A 19,246-nucleotide genomic window follows, 5' to 3' on the forward strand; every position below is an offset into this window, starting at 1 on the left:
TTTGTTCTTCCCCTCTAGTACTAATGGCTCATGCCTGCATTCTCAGCTACTCAAGAGTGCTAAGGCAGAAAGATTGCATGGTCAAGGTGTGGCTGAGATAGAGTGAGTTCAAGGCCAGTCTAGGCAATTAAGTGAGAACTTGTCTTGAAATAAAAATTTAAGAGCAAGGCTGGGGATCTAGCTCAGGATAGCTAAGCACTGGCTTACATACACAAAGCCCTAGCTTTAAGAAAACAAAAAGTGCTTTTTTTCATAAATAAAGCCCATACCATCATTTCATACGCGCACACACACACACACACACACACACACACACACACACACACACAGTATATATGCTATAAATTAGCATACAAAATAGCAATTTTTCTTATGGCATTTTTTGGACATATTTAGTTTTGCTACCCCACCCCCACCTTCCTATGTTCTGTCCCCAGTGTTGCTTCTGAGCTTGTATACCTCTTTTTATTTTTTAAAAATAAGAAACACAGGAGTACTTTATATTTACTTATAAGATACCTGGAGTCTTGAGATATCCAGAATATTTTCAAGTATTTTCTTTTTTCCCCAGAATAAGGGTGAAAGCATCAGGTATTAGAGGATGGCAATGTGAAAATGTTACTGTAGTTTTGTTGTTGAAATCAAGGAATTAGTATTTTACTGTGGAAGTAGAAATGGAGTTAGAAGGGATGGGGAGAGATGGATAGATGCATTGTATATTTAAAAGAGCATAGCACTAATCCCTTGTGATGAGAGGCAGATTTTGTTAAGCATTTTGTGTTATATGTCTGTGGTTCAGCAAGAACCCTTGAAATAACGGGTTTTATTTTTCTTTAATGAACTTCATTTTTTTTGACACGATATATAGAAAAATAGAAGAGTTGGTAGCAGGTCACATGTTTTGAGGTTGATAATGGAACCAGGACAAACTCTCCTGACTCTAACATGAGTCAGAATCTTGGTACTGTCTTTTATAATGTGTTAGTCCTTAAAGTAGAATACTTTGTTCATGAAGCATCATAGAAATGAGAACAATAAAAGATACAATTAATTAAAATCTTTAGAACAACCAGCAGCATTAATAATATATAAGCCTCTAAAACATGCGGGAACTTCAGCTTACTCTCTTGTCTCTGTGGGAAAACCTGGGATAAACGTTTCTTTCATCATAGTCAATAAACTGCATTTATTGGACTTGGGTTTTTAGATTTTCAAAGAAAATCTTAGCCAATATCTTACTCCTCCCTACACAGAACATCTGAGTTATTAATAACAATTGCCCACCTGAACTCAGTGTTTAACTTTATGCATATGTTCTTGTGAAGTTCACAAGATCTTTGCAAAATAGATGTTGGAATTTCCAGTGTATAGGTGAGAAAGCAGACTGGTAAATTATAGAAATATTTCTCAAGAGCACTCCTCCCTTCAGCAGCATCAGCAGGAGCTTGTTAGGCAAATTCCAACCCCATCCCCACCTTCACTGAATCAGATTTTTAGGAGTGGAGGTCTGCTATTCTTTTTTAAAGAAAAAAATCTCAGGTGAATCTTATGCATGCTGAAGTTTGAGAATTGTTGGATTATACAATCCTATGTAATACTGCTATATTAACGGGAGCAGAGTTCCAGACCTGGTATATTTGGCTTTCCAATTCACAGAGACCATCTGGCCTTCTGAGCAGTGCTCTGTCAGAGATACGCTGGGCTTGCTCTAGGTTTTTCTCTCTCCCCATCCTCATCTGTCTTGCCAATAACTATTCTGTTTAGTATATGTGAAAGAAGAAACAATTTAAACCAGAGGAACTTATTTAAATCTTTTAAATAAGAGAAACTTAAAAAAAAATATTGCTTTGAAGAGCCGTCTAGGTCTGATCTCTTTCCCTTGTGAAACATGATATATCTTTGCAGAGGATTCCTTGAAAATGAGAACTGATCAGTTCCAGTGATGTCTTCTGACAGTCCCTGAAGTCGTAGTGTTCTCTGTGTTTTCTTCTGCATTCACAGCAATAGCCTGGTGTCAGACAAGAAGATGCAAAGCACATTCTAGTTGGCTGATTGATAGAATGCACGCATTCTGTCTGATCTTTACACAGGCCATTCTGGAATGTTGGTGCTGTGTGCTATATGCTCAGCCAAGCCACAGACATGTTGGTATATTCTGGTTTTACTGTTCACCAATTGTATGATAGTTGTATGATCTGTGTATGTTATCTGAGTCCTCTGTTATCTTATTCCTCAACTAAAAAAATAGAGATGATGGTGTCCTGTGTGCTAAATTTGGTTCTTTGAGAATACTTTGAAAACCATTGGGTGCAACACAAATGTGCAACCATGTTCTGGAATGCACTGAAGAACAACTTCCGGGCTTGGGTGTCATGAGGCTTTTGAGATTGAGTGAAGTGGTTTTCTTCAGACTAGAGAGTGAGTGCATTTATCAGCAGACACTGCACAGAATGAGGAGGCATGTGTGTGTTGCAGAGGACCTCAGGCTCTGCACCTACTCAATCCTGGCTTCAACTTACCAACTGATCCTTTCTCTCAGCTCCAACTGTAAAATGGATGCCAGAAGAGCTACATATGCAAGTCATTGTGAGGAAAGAGGTTGGACTGAGGATAAGAATTGGGAGTCAGTGGTTATCAGTGAAAGCCCAAGCCATGAGCTGGGACAGGGTCTCCTGAGAAAGATGTGGAGTAGGAAATGACAGGGCTCAAAAAGCACTGGGTGAGAAATTAGGACTACCGGGGTCCTCATGTGACATCTTATGGTGTACCTGGGTCTCTTGGAAGCTCATTTTCTTAGTTCCTGGTCCCTATCTTAGCCTTTCTTAATGCCAAGAAGCTACAAAGGTTTAGATAATCCCTGTAGCAGGTTACAATGTCACGTGACCACAGGCCCAGATAATTCTATATGGGTTCAGGCTTATTAAAAACTCATCTGTTTGGTTGGTGTGTGTGTGTGTGTATGTGTGTGTGTGTGTGTGTGTGTGTGTGTGTGTGTGTGTTGGAAAAGAGCTGCCAATGTGAAGAATGATTTCCTCTGAAAGGGGCAATTGTTATTGGACTCTCTGGATTCTTGCCTGTGGCAGCATGAATCTGGGAATGCCCAGACATCTGACTTGAAGAGAAGCCAGAGTCTGGAATTTTTAGTGACATTTTCAGGTTTTCTACTGTTGGCAGAATGGAGGGGGAAATTGTTTTGTAGCCCAAGTAACACACATCTGTGGGCCAGATTTAAGTATGAAGGGCCAGCTGGTGGTCTCTGCTGTAGTGTTCTGTAAACAAGGTCTGTTATTATTGGATGCTTTGGAATTTATAATAACCTCCCAGGAGCCATTATGTTGGGGCCCTTCTAGGAATACACCATGTTTTCTTGTTACCTTCAAAACTGGCCCTAACCCCCAAGACCAGGCCCATTTTGATACAGATGCTAGGGGCTTTTAAATTTATGCAACATAATTTGCACAAGATAAGTCCAGATATTTAGGCAGACTGGAGAACTCTGTCTCCTTAGAGGGGAGATTAGGGAAAAGGCATTACATTGTACCTGCTTCTGGAACATTAAGCATCAGTGCATACACTGAACCACTGTATGAAAATGACCCACAGGTTTTCTTTATCACTCTTCTGTGTGTATGTGCATATGTGCACACATGTGTGAAAGCCAGAGGTCAGTCTTGGGCATCATTCTTCAGGCACCCTTCACTCCCCAGGTTTTGTTGTGACAGGGTCACTTGCCAAGACTTCAGAAAGTAAGCTAGATTGGCCAGAGCTCTGAACTGTGCCTATTCCCACGTCCACAGTGCTTGAGATTACAAGCACTGGCCAACATACTTGACTTTAGGTTGTCTATCTCTTTCTTAGGCATAGTTTTGCATTGACCCCCTTTTTCACTTTGTGTTACAGAAAAAAGAGTTTGATGTGGACACCCTCAGTAAATCAGAGCTACGGATGCTCCTCAGTGTGATGGAAGGGGAACTAGAGGCAAGAGACCTCGTCATTGAGGCCCTGCGGGTAAGAATAGTCTGGAGCCCTGTCTTGTTCATTTCTCAAAGGGCCAATAGCAGAGCTGTGTTTCCTCTTAATTTTTTAATCATTGAGTTTAAAATGTTATATTGGATTAATTAATACATGCCCCAACATTTCAACTATCAACCTTTAACCTTCATAAAGCACACAAAACTGCTTTATGAAGCAGTTCTTGAGAGGATGGGACAAAAAATAGACTGTTGTGATGGGAGATATGAGAAATCTACTGTGCTAATTCAGGAGTGCTTATATATCTCACATGTTTAATTGGCTAAAGACATTTCATTTTAGAAAATTAGTACTTTGATATCTTCTATGTATATGATATGTATAGGGAAAAATTAAGAGAATCATTTACAAAAATATTGCTGCTAATAGATCTAGCATGGATGATAATTTTCATTTTCAGAAATTCAAAATTTAAAAGAAAATGTTTGTTTATATCATCAAATTGTTTTATTTTTATCAGAATGTACAGTAACAAAAATATTTCCATAATGACTTACAAAGATTATGTCAAATGCCTCAATTACAATTTCTTTCTGAAAGAACAATGTTGATTAAACCTTCTTGATGTGGTTTTCCAGTTGGACAGTCTAGGTCTTGGCTTGTTTTGGTATGTCAATTAAATAAAAGTTTGGGTTTGATTGTTTTTCCTATTTTATATTCATTCATTTGTGTATAATAAGATATGTTCTCAGTTATTTGGTGAAGAGGGTTGGGTTTATTACCCACAGAGTATGAGTTTATCTTATTTCATCAAGAATATTTTCTTAGCCAGGCATGCCTTTAATATCAGTCTTTGGGAGGCAGATGCAGGTGGATCTCTGTGAGACAGAGGTCACCCTGTTCTATAGAGCAAGTTCTAGTTTGGGTGCGGCTACAGGGAGAAACTGTCTTAAAACAAAACAAAGCCAACAGGAGCAAAAAAGAGTACTTCCTTATACTTTGTTTAAGGGAGTTTATTTTACACATGAAAATCTGTAAAATGTCAACACTTTGGTCCCTATGAGGAGAACTTTTATGGTTGCAAGGGAGGTTGGAGTGGTAGATGGACACACATGGTAGAAGAAGTAGATGGATGAAAACTTAGACCTGATGGGAAGAGGAAATATTTCCTGAATTTGTCTTCAGTATAATTTGACATTTTGGAAATTTGTACAGCAGTTAAATTATTTCCTTAATTCAATGACCAAGAACAACTTCCTCAGAAAATTAGAGTATGGTTGTACCATCTACAAAACAACATTAAGCTAGAGGTGTAGATTTTTGAGTGAGAAGTTTTGCTAAATAGATATTTGCATAGTTTGGTTGTGAGGATTGTCTGCCCTGTTCTTCATTAAGAACCTATCACTAAAACATGTGATGCTCTGCTCCAGAACAGTCACCTGTGGAGAACAGTAGCCTAGCCCCTTGAAATTAAGAAGAAATTAAGGGCTCCTGCTTTCTCTGGGGCATTTTCTGTTGTGTTAACCTGCAAAATCTATTGGCCCTGTGGAATCTGCCACTGCTCACATGAATGTTTGAGCATTTAGTAGATTCTTTGCTTTTATGTTTTAGAAAGGACATGTGTTTCTCCTTTTAATTTAGTTGCAGTACTTTGAAATAGAAGAGTAGAGAAAAAGGTTTGCTAATGGTTAAGACTTTATTTTCTACAGAATCAGAATTACAAAGAACATTACACATCCTAGGTCAAAGGTTTGCATTCCCATAAATGTTCATAAAATATTTCTATTACCCTTTGCTATTCTGCCATGAAAGTTATGGATAATTTTTCAACAGATAAAAGTTATGGATAATGTATAAGCAGATTTTGTTAAAAATAAAAATCTCAATCTATTGCCACATACATTTGATATAAAGATAATAGGAAAAATTTATAGTAAGATATATATACATATATATATATTTCATATCTATAAATGCTCACACACGACTCTACTCGAAGATATGATAAAGCTGATAGCCATTGCATCTATTTATAGATTTGCTGCAAATGCACTATTTCAAGAGAATCCTGATCATAGTTTACAGTCATGTTGACTCAGATGCACTGAAGTTATTTTGCCAAAATGGTGAATAACTTCTGGTAAAATTCCTAACAAAAGTGCAGGTTTAGTTAGGCATAGTGATGTATGCTTGTGGTTCCCACACTTGAGAGGCAGAAGTAGTAAGATCATATAGTAAGTTCAAAACCAGCTTGGTCTACATAGAAAGACCCAGTATTGAACAAAAAGCAGAAAATATGGGGGGGGGGAGGGGAAAGAAAGGAAAGAAGAAAGAGAAAGGAAAAAAAAGTACACATATACATAATTGAATCTCTAAAAATTCAGTTTGTTAAAGTTATTCAGACAACTAGTTTATTGGTAGAAAGGAATTCCTCTATTATCTCAGAATGGTCATATTGAAAGCTGCAATGAAAGGAATAATATGAGGGGCACTTAAATGTTTGAGGAGGTCCTGAAAAGAGTTTCTGGGTATGTGGCAGGCTCTCAGTCCTACCCTAGAAGAGCCAAAGGCCTTGAAAAAAATTCTAGCCTGCTTCTACCTCATGTCCTTTGGAGAAACACTGGCCAAGACCGATCTCCCTTGTTTATGGATTTAAGGGAATCCAGCTATGCTAGACAGCATTCATTTGCAACTTGACACACCTGGGTAGAGGGAGCATCAATTGGAGAATTGCCTCCAGTGAACTGGCCTGTGACCATGTCTGTGGGGTATTTTCTTGATTGTTGAGTGATGGAGGAGGGCCCAGCCCACTGTGGGTAATGCCACCCCTAGGCAGATTGTTCTGTATTGTATAAGAAAGCAGGCTGAGCGTGGACCAAGGAAGTAAGCCAGTAAGCAGCATTCTTCCATGGCCTGTGCTTCAGCTCCTGCCTCCAAGTTCCTGCCCTGAGTTCCTACCTTGGGCTCCTTCAGTGGTAAACTATGACCCAGGAGATGTAAGATACCAAGTTGGTATCTGTCAAAGTATTTTGTCACAGCAGTGGAGAAACAAACTAGGACAGAAATTGGTACCAAGAGTGGGGATTAAATGCATTTTGCATTTTATATGATCATGAGCCTTTGGGGGCCACAGAGTGGATGTGGGTGGTGGTTTAAATGAGAATGTCCCCCATAGGCTTCAAGCATTTGGATATTTTGTACCCAGTTGGTGGCATTGTTTTGGGGGGTCTTAGAAGGTATGGCCTTTCTGGAGGAAGCATGTCACTGGGGGTGGACTTAGAGAGTTCTTAAGCCTTGTGAGATCTCCAGTCACTCTCTGCTTCCTATGCCTGCTTGAAGATGTAAGCACTTAGCTTCTGCTCCTACTCCAGCCACATCTGCCACCATTCCTCCCTGCCATGATGGACTTTTTCTCCTTAGGAACTATAAGATAAATAAACTATTCCTTTTATAAGTTCCCTTGGTCATGGTGTTTCTATCACAGCAACAGAAAAGTAACTAATACACCAGCCAATGTCACACATGTGGCTTTCATGGGAGCTTTCAGCTTCACAGACTTTCTATGGAATTCTGTGAGTATGGAGGCCTCTTAAAGACAAATTTTAAAAAATAATTGACGTTTGTGGTTTATATAAGTATTTAGATGATCTAATTTTAAGAGTAGGTAATAATGGAATTCTTGCATACCTGTGATACCTGGCATAGACTCAACTGCCAGGATTTGCTGATTGTTCTCTGGCATTGGATGGAAATAGTCAAATTTTTATTTGGGTCCAATATGTATCATTCATCTGTCCTTTCCTTGTGTGCAGTAGAATGAAATCTAGTGGCTAAAGAAAGCCCAGAGAGAAACTGGGAAGAGAGGATATGAATTTTTATTTCATATTATAAAATAGACTTACTCCTAAATTAAGAATCAAAGTCTTCTTAATTGGTAGCCAATATGCCATGTAACTGCAAAGGAAGTATAGTTTGACTGTTTTTAAAGTAAAAATGAATATTTTTTTATTTTAAATGGATTATGATGATACCTGATTTGTATGCTGAACTGTATTACATTTAGAAATTATCATATTATGAAGCATTTGAATTCTTCAGACTTTAAAATATTTTAAAAATATGCTCCAGACAAAGCTGCTTTGCTTTTTAAATCATATGCTCTTCCTGATGGTTTTGATTTTCAAGTTATAAAAATATCATTGATCATTGAATAGATGACAATTAACTTTTCAGAACAGTCCATAAATATAAATATTGAGGATGATAGATTATGATATGTATATTGGTATTTTTACTATTCATGTTTAAGATAAATATACTTTCAATACTGAAAGTTCATAGCTTTGTAAAAGAGTATTCACTTTTTTGAGATACAGTCTTGCTATATACCCTAAACTGTCTTCAAACATGTGATCCTCTTGCCTCAGTCTCTGGACTGCTGGGATTATAAGCATGTGCCACTATATCCATTCTAACAGCATAATTTTTTTATTAACAAGGGAATGATATTTTTTAAAGACCAATACTGACTTCTTTGGCCATATCTGCAAACTTTCTCTGTGCCTCTCTTTTTTTCCTTTTATATTAGATAAATAAATTTTGACTGTACTGAAAATATATAATCCCACCTCCAAAACTTTATAAATAGGCTAACTATTGTACCCAGATTTTCAATTATTATTTGTATTGGAATTTTTTTAAACTTAGCCAGTTTAACATCTCTTTACATAGACTGCACTTATGACTCTCGTAATGTTGAGGACTGTCAAATTATAGAATTGCCTTGTACAAGGAACTGTATTAACAGCTGTAACAAAAAGACCTAGAGTTGAAGTTTATTTCCTCAGTGTTTTGAAGAAGGGTGATCTGAGCTCAAGATGTAGCTCTGGGTCAAGGCCTCATTTGACTGCTCAGATTATTTTTGTGTTACTCCCCTCCATAGGGGGTTGACCTTATCTACCTGGTTGAAGCCAAGATCAAGGACAGCTTCTCACCAATGTACTGTGAGGGGGAAGAAAGGATGTGTAAAGGCATGCACTTTATTTTCATAGTGAATACAAGTATTTGTTCAGCTGGGCAAGGTAGCACATGTCTGTAATCCCAGTACTCAAGAGGCTGAGGCAGGAGGATTGAGAATTTTAATGAGAACCTGTCAAAGATAAAATAATAAAACAAACTGTTCATTGAGTACCTACTAGATTCTAGGCATAAAAATAAAAATGCATATGCAAAGACATGTTGTATCAAAAGTACTCAGAAAATGCTATATTCTGACTGTCTGTCTGTCTATCTATCTCTCTATCATCTCTATCATCTGTCTTTCTTAGATACTTATATAGTCTCACTATGGTGTATAGCTCAGGCTGGCCTTAGGCATATGCTATCATACCTGACCTCTGATTTTATATTTATTAAAATTAATTATTCTGAGTAGTATAATTTGGGACAAACTTTACTTTATTCAGTTACTGAATGGGATGAGAATTTTCCTAGAATGAGCGAGCTTCATTTTAAGAAATCTGATCTGTTGATTGGGCCCAAGATGCAGAAAAATTTAAGGCTTTTATATGATACTGCTTTTAGCTGAAGCAGGCTTTCTTAACCTCAGCACTATTGATATTTGGAACTAGATTTGTGGGGAGAGGGGTATCCACTGCATTTCCAGGTAGCCAGCAGTACTCCCTGGTGGTTTCTTCCCACTTCATTGCAGCAGCACCTCAAGCCATGTCAACCAAGAAAGGTCTTGCTGTGAGGGACACAATTGCCTCCACATGGGCAACACTGCTCTAAAGTTGTATTGGTCAGTAAAATATGCCACTTTAAAAACTATTTGAATGTAAAAACTGTAAAAGATTTGAACCATTTTTGATATAGTGGTTCTCTTGTGAAATATTGATCCTTTGAAACTAAAGGTTAATCTGAAAATGCCCACTTTAGCAAATTTTATGACCCTTTACAAACATGCAAGGTATTTCACTATTTAAAGTTGGAGTCTCATTTCTTATGTATAACCTAAATGCTTTAATTTTCAAATTGAAAAATGCTTGTAATTATAATTTTGAGTGCTGGAATCTTAACACAGAGCAATGGCCATTTATTTATTTACTTATCTATATATCATTTATTTGTGGTGCTGGGAAGTGAACTCAGAGCCTCGTACAGAACAAGGAGGCATACCTCCACTAACCAAGTTACAATAATAGGGTAATGCTTTCCACCATGGTTTTAAAAGCAGCTACTGGGGAGTGACAGAGTATTGTAAGTATTCCTCATAGTACATGTCTGCTAAGTACTGATAAAAGAATAACAATCTGACATTTTATGGTTCTAACTAAATAAAACATGCAGGCTTTTATCTTTCAAAATTCTCCTATGAATGCAGGCAATTTATTGACCAAATTACACATCTTTTTCATTATTCATTTTAATTAATGAATTTGATGAGCATAGCTGAATTCAAGAAAACATAAATCAGTTTCCTTCCATGTCCATGAAGATAAGGATTTTCCATATTTAGAGAAAGGAAGAACAGTGTTGACCATGTTCTGTGATGTTTCTGCAAGCAAATCAGTTTTCATAAAGTATAAATAACTAGTGACTTTTAAATAGCAGTTTATTTTGTTTAGTAAGACAAGCACAGAAGCTATCGATTTTTATTTTTTCTGAGAAATTTTGTTTTCCTTAATGAATAACTACCACTAGTTAAGAAAAAAATCTAGCAGAATACCAAGCAAAATGTGTTGTTGTTATAGACTGGGGAATGAAAGCAATGTTATAGGAAGAGGTCTAAGTTCAGAGAGAACTCACTGAAGTTTGCAGGTTCATGTGTCCTGGTAAAAAGAATGGCACCAGGGACACATAGTAAAGTAGTAGAAATAGAGACTGCCTATTTAGAAAGGAAAAGTACTCTAGAGGGTGAAAATGAGTTGGTAAACATGGAAAAGGCATCTACTCAAAACAGTGCTGCATCATGAGGCCCATCAGCCTTTAGAGGTCTTCACGTGGCATCCACTTTCTCTCCTGTTTGTATGTCATAGGCGATGTTTATTGTATGTAGCCCAGATGGGTAGGATTTGTCATATGCCAGTCTTGATGTTGCTCTCTCCTGTCCCTATTCTACCACAACAATGATGCCAGTTCTGGCCCATTTACTAAGCAGGGAAGGAACTGCCCAGTGCTTCCTTGCTGATTTTATTAACACAATATGAGATAGCCACAAGGAAAACAAACCACTGATCAGCCTTCTGTAGCTCAGTGATGTATCACTCCACACTGGGTTACACACACATACTGAGTTACAAAGAAGCTAGGAATATGGTTTTGCATAATTTGAAGATTAGTGCAATTATGGGGACTGTCTAGTTAGTATGACCTGAAAAAGATTAGGTCTAAAATACATTTTAGAGACATGGTTTTAACATTCAAAAGCTAAGGTATAAGTTTGGGAGTTTTGTAGGCTTTTCCCTTATCAACTTTATGATTAATTCTGTATTGTGATTATAAAAGGCAATAAGGATCTAAAGAAATACCCTCAAAGTTCTACTTTTTCCTCTGATTGTAGAATTTTGGGGAAAAATCAAGAGGTTACTGTTTCTACCTTTCTAATTTTCTGCAACAAACTGTAAATGGGTTTTCGGGTAATTTTTTTTATGGTCCTGGGGAATGAATCCAGGCCCTTACACATGGTAGGCAAGCGCTCTGCCACTAAAGAATGTCCCCAATCCTCTTTTTATTTGTATTTTTTGAGGCAAGGTCCTGATTAGTTGCCAGGAAGGCTGTGAACTCCCTCTGTAGTCCAGGCAGACCTTGAATTTGTGATCTTCCTGCTTCAGCCTCTTGAGTATCTTAAGTTTGTAGACCTGTGCCACCAGGTTAGTAATAGTTTTTGAATAAATGAAATAAAAGCCATATCCTGTATTTCAGGGGGGAAAGTGAAAAGAGTGGAGGAAAACAAGATAAGATATTCATTCTTTCAACAGGTATTTGTTGTCTTTGACATGTTGATCTGTACTTGTCATTAAAGGTACAGTGAAAAAAGAAGGGTATTCTTTCTTTTTCTTAGACCTTAGGCCCCAGTGAGAGAGATGGGCATTAAACTGGTTAAGTGAAAAACTTAAATAAATTTTACTTAGCAGTTTATTCAAGCAAAAACTGTTATATGAAATGAGTAACCAGAAAAGGGTGAGGGCTGCTGCTGGGCAGTGTGGGCAGTATTTATAGGCAGAACAAGAAAGTAAAGGACAGAAATAGCCTGATTGGTTGCAGCTAAGCCTTTGCTTTATTTGAACATGAATTGATCAGTTGGCAGCTAGTGGTTGGCTGAGGCTTGATTGCTCATGATTGGCTGACACACAGCTGTTGTTCTTGTTCTCCAATTAGGTTTTCAGTGTGTTTATATACTAAATTAGGCTGGGGTTCCTTACCTAGGAACTCAAAATATGGAGACAGGCTCATGCAGCCACTTCTGGTTTATTTTAAAAAAATGAAATGAAAAGATCATAGTCCAAATTACAATTATATAGTAAAAGGAATGAATGCGATGAGAGAGATTTAAAGTGGTGGTGGAATTGTATATTGTGTCAGAAAAGAGGAAGTGACATCCCTAATCTGACAATGAAGGCATGCATGAACTTAGCTGGAAGAAAAGGGCTCAGGTAGAAGTGGACAGCATGAAGGTCCTCAAAGAGGAAGGACAGTGGCAGTTGATACCAGCTGCCAAAGGTCAGAGAGAGAGGGAAAGAAAGAATCCCTCATCAGGAGGAGCTAGGGTAGGATAAGACAGCAACAGGTATAGTGTTTTGCATTTTATCCTGATCATGTGAGGAGTCGTAGGCATATTTAACGGAGTGATTTGATAAGCATTTTCTAAATGATCATTTCTAAAAGATGTTTATAGTACATTGTATTATTTGCATTAAAAGTTTTAATTTATTAAATGTAAGCAATTTACTCCATCACCAATCCCAAGCTTTTAGAGCCACCCATGAGAACCAGGGTGTGAGCACACTGGGGTCATGTGGGAACCAGGAGTTTCCCAGACCCTCTCTCGAGGCATCCGCAGTGTGCTTCCTCAGCACTTTTGCTGCTTAGCAATAAGATATTTTTCTTCAAACAGTTAGGATTTAGCTGATTGTGGGTGTTAGTAATGATTGGTTTATGTTCAAATCAATAAGGTAAGTTCTCATTCAGCATCTTTTGAAAAGGCAAGGTTCTCACTTCAGTTTTATTTTCTCCAAATCCAGTTCACTTCATTTCACTCTAGATTTTTAAATGCTCTCTTCCTTCAGAACATAAAACAACTGTATTTGAGAGGTGTGCTTGTTACAGAGTCATTCTTATTTAATTCTTTCTTTTGTGTAGATTTGGGTTAAGTAGCAGAAGATGGTTTTACACAGTGCTAAAGGGACCCTGCAAGAATGGAAGGGATTTTTCAATAGTGTCTGAATTAATTCTGCTCTCAAATGTCCATAGAGGTCTTGGGGGTGGGTAAATATTTTATTGTATATTTTTAATTGAATTTTTGTACATTTCATACAAAACAAACTAATGATCTTTATAGTTCCTCCCCCATCTCCCCCCCCCATTTCATGCATTCTGTCATATATGTTAAGGCCTGTCAAGTGAAGTTTGTGTACTCAGATGTCCTTCAATCCAAGTTCATCCACTGGAGTCTAGTTAGCCTATCTAGAGTTTCCCCCTTAAAGAAGATAAACTCTCCGAACTCCCCAGCATTATTAAAGCTACCATTAGTTATTTAGCTAAGTTTGAAGCCTTCTGCTCATTTGTCCATTTCCCCAGGTTTTTTTGTTTGTTTGGATTTTTGTATATTTCATACAGAACATCTTAATCATCTTTATTCCCCCTTCCCCATTGGCACCCTCCCATAGCCATCCCCCCACTGGAATTGATACATTCTGTCATTTGTGCTAAGGCCTAGAATGTCACGTTATGCCCCCAGATGTCCCTCAGTGCAAGTTCATCCACTGAGGTCTAGTCAGTCTATCTAGAGTCCCTCCCTTTAAGAAGATAAGATCTTCCTCATAATTCTTCAACTAAGATTGGGGCCTGTTGTCCATTTCCACATTTCTGTGCTGGGCTTTTGTCTGCTTGAGTTTGCATGAGTCTTGTGCATGCTGATACCATTGATGTACGTTCATATAAGGAGGGTCCCAGAACTTGTAGAACTTTCCATATGGTCATGCACCTTCTCCCTGGCTATTAAAATCTTTCTGTGCCCTCTTGCACAGTGATCCCTGAGCCCTGGTTGGGGAGATTTTAATATAGGAGTCCTATCCAAGGACCCACACTCTGTAAACTCTTATTCTCTACGTTTTGGTCATTTGTGGCCTTTTGTATTCCTGGCCCTCTGTTGCAGGAGGGAGCTTCATTGATGAGAACTGAAAGATGCATCAGTGCTCTCTTCATCTCTTGTTCTATGTTCCATGAACCTTAGGTGTAAAGTTTGCATGGTAGATGTGCCACGTGGACTTGAGCAATTCACAGACAATTTCTGTGTGGCCAGTTGTGAAACTCTGTAATGATCTCTGTCTGCTGAAAAAGAAGCTTCTTTGATGGATGGTGACTGGGATACTTGCCTGTAATAAGGATCCATATTTTGCACATAGTAAGAAATTGCATTTGTCTAGGGATGTGACAGCTTTGGAGTTTTCTCTAAGATCTGTGACCTCTCCAGCTATGTGTATTTGGCTAGGTTTACAGTACCACACATGAGTTTCCTCCCATCGAGTGGGCTTTAAGGTCAATTGGGTATCTGTTGATTACCCCCAAGATGAAAATGCCACTACTGCACCAATGCCATTTGCTCTGCTGGTCATTAATGTAGTTTTTAGGACTCGAAGCTGGGGTTGATTGATGTTCTCCCTTACTAACTTGTGTACTACGCTCCAAAGTTATGAGAGCTGGCCTTCAGGGGAAGTGGCTTCCAGGTCAGTTCTAGTTCCATGCTCCAAATCCTTTGGTAGAATATGGAGTCGTTTAGGTATATGCCCAAGAGGGTAGAGCTGAGTCATACGGTAGTTTTTACTTTTTGAGCAACCTCCAAATTGATTTCCATAATAACTGCACTAATTTATACTCCCAACAACAGTGAATAAGGGTTTCTCTTTTCCACATCCTCTCCAACATTTGTTGTTAAATTTCTTGATGATAGCTATTTTAACTTGGGTAAGGTGATAACCTACTTTGAGATTTTTGAGGTATTTCCATACTGATTTGCAGAGTGGCTAGACTACTTTGCATTCCCATCAACAGCTTGTGAGGGTCTGACCTCCATTCTCCACAGCATTTATTGTTACTTGTTTTCTTGGTGATTGCAATTCTGATTAGAATGAGGTGGAATCTCAGTGTCACTTTGATTTACATTTCTTTGACAGCTAAGGAGGTTGACTATTGTTTCATGTATTCTTTTACCATATTTTACTTCTTTCAGAACTGCATATTCATTTTATTTGACCATTTATTGCTTAAATATTTGTTCTTTTGCTGTTTTATTTTTTTAAGTCTTTTATATATTCTGGATATGAATCATCTCTCAGTTGTATAGCTAGAAAAGATTTTCTTCCATTTTTGTAGGCAGCTTCTTCATTCTGCTAGTTATCTCCCTTTGCTGCACAGAAGCTTTTAAATTTGCTTCAAAAACTGCATCTTGTGGTGCAGGTCTATAATCATAGATACTCTGAGGGCTAAAGCAGGAAAATCATAAGTTCAAGGCTTGCCTGTGCTTCCCAGTGCGTTGGCAGGAAGGCTGCAAGTTTAAGGCCAACTTGGGCAAGTTCAGACCTGTCCCAGTTAAAAATGTAAAAGAGGGCTAGGGGTGCTGGAGAGATGAAAAAGTCATCAAGAGTACTCACTCTCTTTCTAAAGTATCTGATTTTGGTTCCCAGCACCCACATGGTAGCTAGCAACCATCTGTAACTCCAGTTCCAAGGGATTTGGTGTCTTCTTCTGACTGCTGCAGGCATTGTACAACATGAGTTCACTTACATGCAGGTAAAACACTCATACACATAAAATAAAGACAAGGCAATAATTTAGAAGTGCAGCTGAGAGGCAGAGTGCTTGCCTAGCATGTGCAGGGACATCAGTTTGATTGAAATGCTGCAAAATAAATGAATACTTAGATAAATAAGATGTAATTCACTTACTAATTCTTGCTGCTGTTATTTCCTGAGCAATTGAAGTCATTTTTTTTTTTGGAAGTCACAGCTTATCCCTCTATACTAAAATGTTTTCACTATGTTTTCTCCTAGTAAATTCAAAGTTTTGGTCTTTGTTTAAAGTCTTTTCCATTGAATTGATATTTTTTTATGGGGTGGAAGATAAGGATTTAGATTCAGTGTACGTGTGGATGTACAGATTTTTCAGCACAATTTGTTGAAGAGGCTGTCTTTACTTCAGTACATGTTTTTGGTACTTTTGTCAAAAATATAGTAGTTGGAGCTGCCTGGACTTATTTCCAGGTCCTCTGTTTTATACCAACCATCGAGGTATCTGTTTGTTTTTTTTTTATTAGTATCATGCTATTTTTGTTACTATAACTCTAGTATAATTTCATGGCAGGTTGTATGTAATTGTGTTACCTCTAGCTTTGTTTTACCCCTTAGGATTATCTTGGCTATTCTAGGTCTTTTGTGTATTTATAAAAATTTTAATATTGATTTTCTATTTCTATGAAAATGCCTTTAGAATTTTGGTGTGGATTGAAGTGAATCTGTAGATTACTTTGGTAACAATTTAAAATTCTTTGTCTATTTTTGTTGTTTTTATTGTGCATGTATATTTTTTGTTATATGCCAAAGTGCATGTGTGGAGGCCAGAAGCAACCTTATGGCATCAATTCTCTCCTTCTATCTGTATGTGGATTCTGGGAATTGAACTTAGGTCATCAAGCTTACATCATCAGGTGACAAATGTTTTTACCCGCTGAGCCATCTTGCTGGCCCCAATAATAATTTTTGTGCACAATAAATATTAAGACTCACAAAGTTAGAGGGAATAAACTATTCATGTGCTCATGTCTGGGCATTAAAGTAATTATGCAGTAAGGTGGTATTTAAATGCTTACACCAATATAGTGGACAGATGTTATAATATCACACATTCTCTGGCTCAATGCATAGCCATCGACTTGTTTATATTGTAAGGATTAAACAATGTGATAGACCACAGGGCCAAGTCCACAGTCTAGTATGTAGTAGGGACTCAAAAAAAATACTTGCATTTATATCTGTCTTGGTAGGAAGATTCTCCCTGACCCCACCCCAAACTTTTTTTTTTCTTGCACTATGAAAGGTATAGGACAGATTTTGCTGACTTACTTGCTTCCTATCTTCCAGAGTGGACATTTGCTCTTAATCCTCAGAGTAGAACTAACACTCTTCCAAAACAGAGTGGCAGATAAGAACCAAAGCTAATCAATCCTATCAGTGTATCCCCACTAGCAAGCCTAGGGCAACCTGAGAAAGATGCATTGTGTTAAATCAGATGTGCATTAAGGAAGGTCAGACCATAGGCTAGAAAAGGCAAGGGCCAGCATCATTTCTATGGCTGGGAGTAGCTGCTATCTGGAGTCCTTGTGGTCAGTTAGAAGAATGCCTTGGAGAAAGAGCAGTAGCTTTTGATATAGTATGTCAGCCAGGATTTTCTCAATTTCTCAACCAAATCATTCTCTCCCAAGTTACTTAGACGTTTTGGAAGCTGTTAGAGATGGCAACTTGTAGTTTTAAAGAATAAGAAACTACAGAGTGCGTGTCCCTGGATAGGACTCATATACTGAATCTCACTCACCCATGGCTCAGGGACCATTTCAGAAGAGGAGGCAGAAAGATCATAAGAGCCAGGGCTGGTTCATGAACACAGGGAAGCAGAGGCTTTCAGGCCACTGAAGTTTGCACATGTGAACTTGTGGCAATGGTGGCATCAAGCACAGGACCCATGCCAACTCAACTGAACAAGGGCCCAGAGGGGAGGAGAGAAATGGGGGGGGGGCTAGACCGAGAGCTCTTGGAGGCTGGTTGCCTCTGGTTGGGGGAGAGTATGCCTTGGACATGATCTCTGGGTGGACTGACTGGACTCCAGTAGAAGAATTTTCACTGAAGGGCATCTGGGTGCAAATGCTTGACTGGATAGGACCTACCATGTGTGGTGGAGTGCATGGGGTCTTGTGGGGGGAACTGGGGAGGCATGGGGGGTTTGGGTTTTATTGAGAACTATTGTATGAGAATAGAGAAGCTCAATAAATTTTTCAAAACAAACAAAAACAAAAAGAATGGCTTGATGAAAATGAGAACTGTGAACTACTGTGTATACTCATCCTCCAACTTGCTGCTCTGCAGGTTGCATGTCTATAGGGAACATATTCTATAATATGTTAGACCTTTTGACTTTTATAGTAATGAAGATTAGACTTGTGAATCACTGTATGTACTCATCATCTGGCCTGTGGCTCTGATCCCCACATCTCTCTATTTAGGGAATATATATTATGTTACTCTTTTGATTTTTGATGGTATTATTTTTAAGTGTGCATGGATAATTCTATTTATAACCACAGTCATCTAAAAGTAGGAAAATGGAAGGAGGTGTTTGTTCTTAGGCATTATACACATGCACATTTCATATGCATTGTCTCTCATCTCTATGAAATCCCCTGTGATCAGTAACACCCCTGTCTTAGGAATGGAGAGTCCAAGGCTCTGAAAAAATGTCATTTTCTGCCCTACTTCAGACCTCCACTCTCTCATATGCCTCATCCTCACAGGGCATGGAGAGTAAGCTAAGCATTTTCCTAGACTTCAGTTCACTCTACATGCTGCAAATTCCCCTGAACATTCCCCCTCCACATATGTAATCAACTGTAAATATCAAAAGCTGCACAGAAATTGTAGCTACAAAGAATTGTTAGTCTCTTGCCACTTAGTCATCTGCTGCTCTTTCCAAGTGATTGCAGGTAATTATAAACTAAAGTAAATTCTCAGGACTCCCAAGATCTTACTGAATGGCAGTTTTGGCAATGTAGAAGAGCATCATTGATTATTAATGTTTCTCTTTCTCGTTATTTATCATATACAAAGTTGGTACTTACCTGTAATTAAGATGTGATCTCATCTTCTGTTGAGTGTGCTTGGGAACGCTGTCCTCCCACAGAGTATGAAGAAATGATGGAGGTTTCTGAGATGAACAGGGGCACAGTTACTAATAGACTGCCATTTCCATCCCAACCCTCCCCCACATTTTGTTACTAAACCTGCCCCTC

General features: G+C 38.2%; 1 protein-coding gene across 4 annotated transcripts in view; it reads left to right on the forward strand.

The window, feature by feature from the left end:
* Cttnbp2 (cortactin binding protein 2) overlaps nt 1-19,246 on the forward strand; it is a 173,312-nt gene that overhangs the window by 7,909 nt on the left and 146,157 nt on the right. For all 4 annotated transcript variants that reach the window (XR_003850181.1, XM_008837185.3, XM_008837200.3 and 1 more), the window contains exon 2: nt 3,901-4,008. Coding sequence is in view for 2 of the 4 variants with exons in the window: in XM_008837185.3 (XP_008835407.1) it covers nt 3,901-4,008 (108 nt within the window). In the remaining 2 variants the exon portion in view is untranslated. The remainder of the gene's footprint in view (nt 1-3,900; nt 4,009-19,246) is intronic.

This window comes from Nannospalax galili, unplaced genomic scaffold, assembly GCF_000622305.1.
Source record: "Nannospalax galili isolate Female #2095 unplaced genomic scaffold, S.galili_v1.0 scaffold171, whole genome shotgun sequence".
NCBI lineage: Eukaryota > Metazoa > Chordata > Mammalia > Rodentia > Spalacidae > Nannospalax > Nannospalax galili.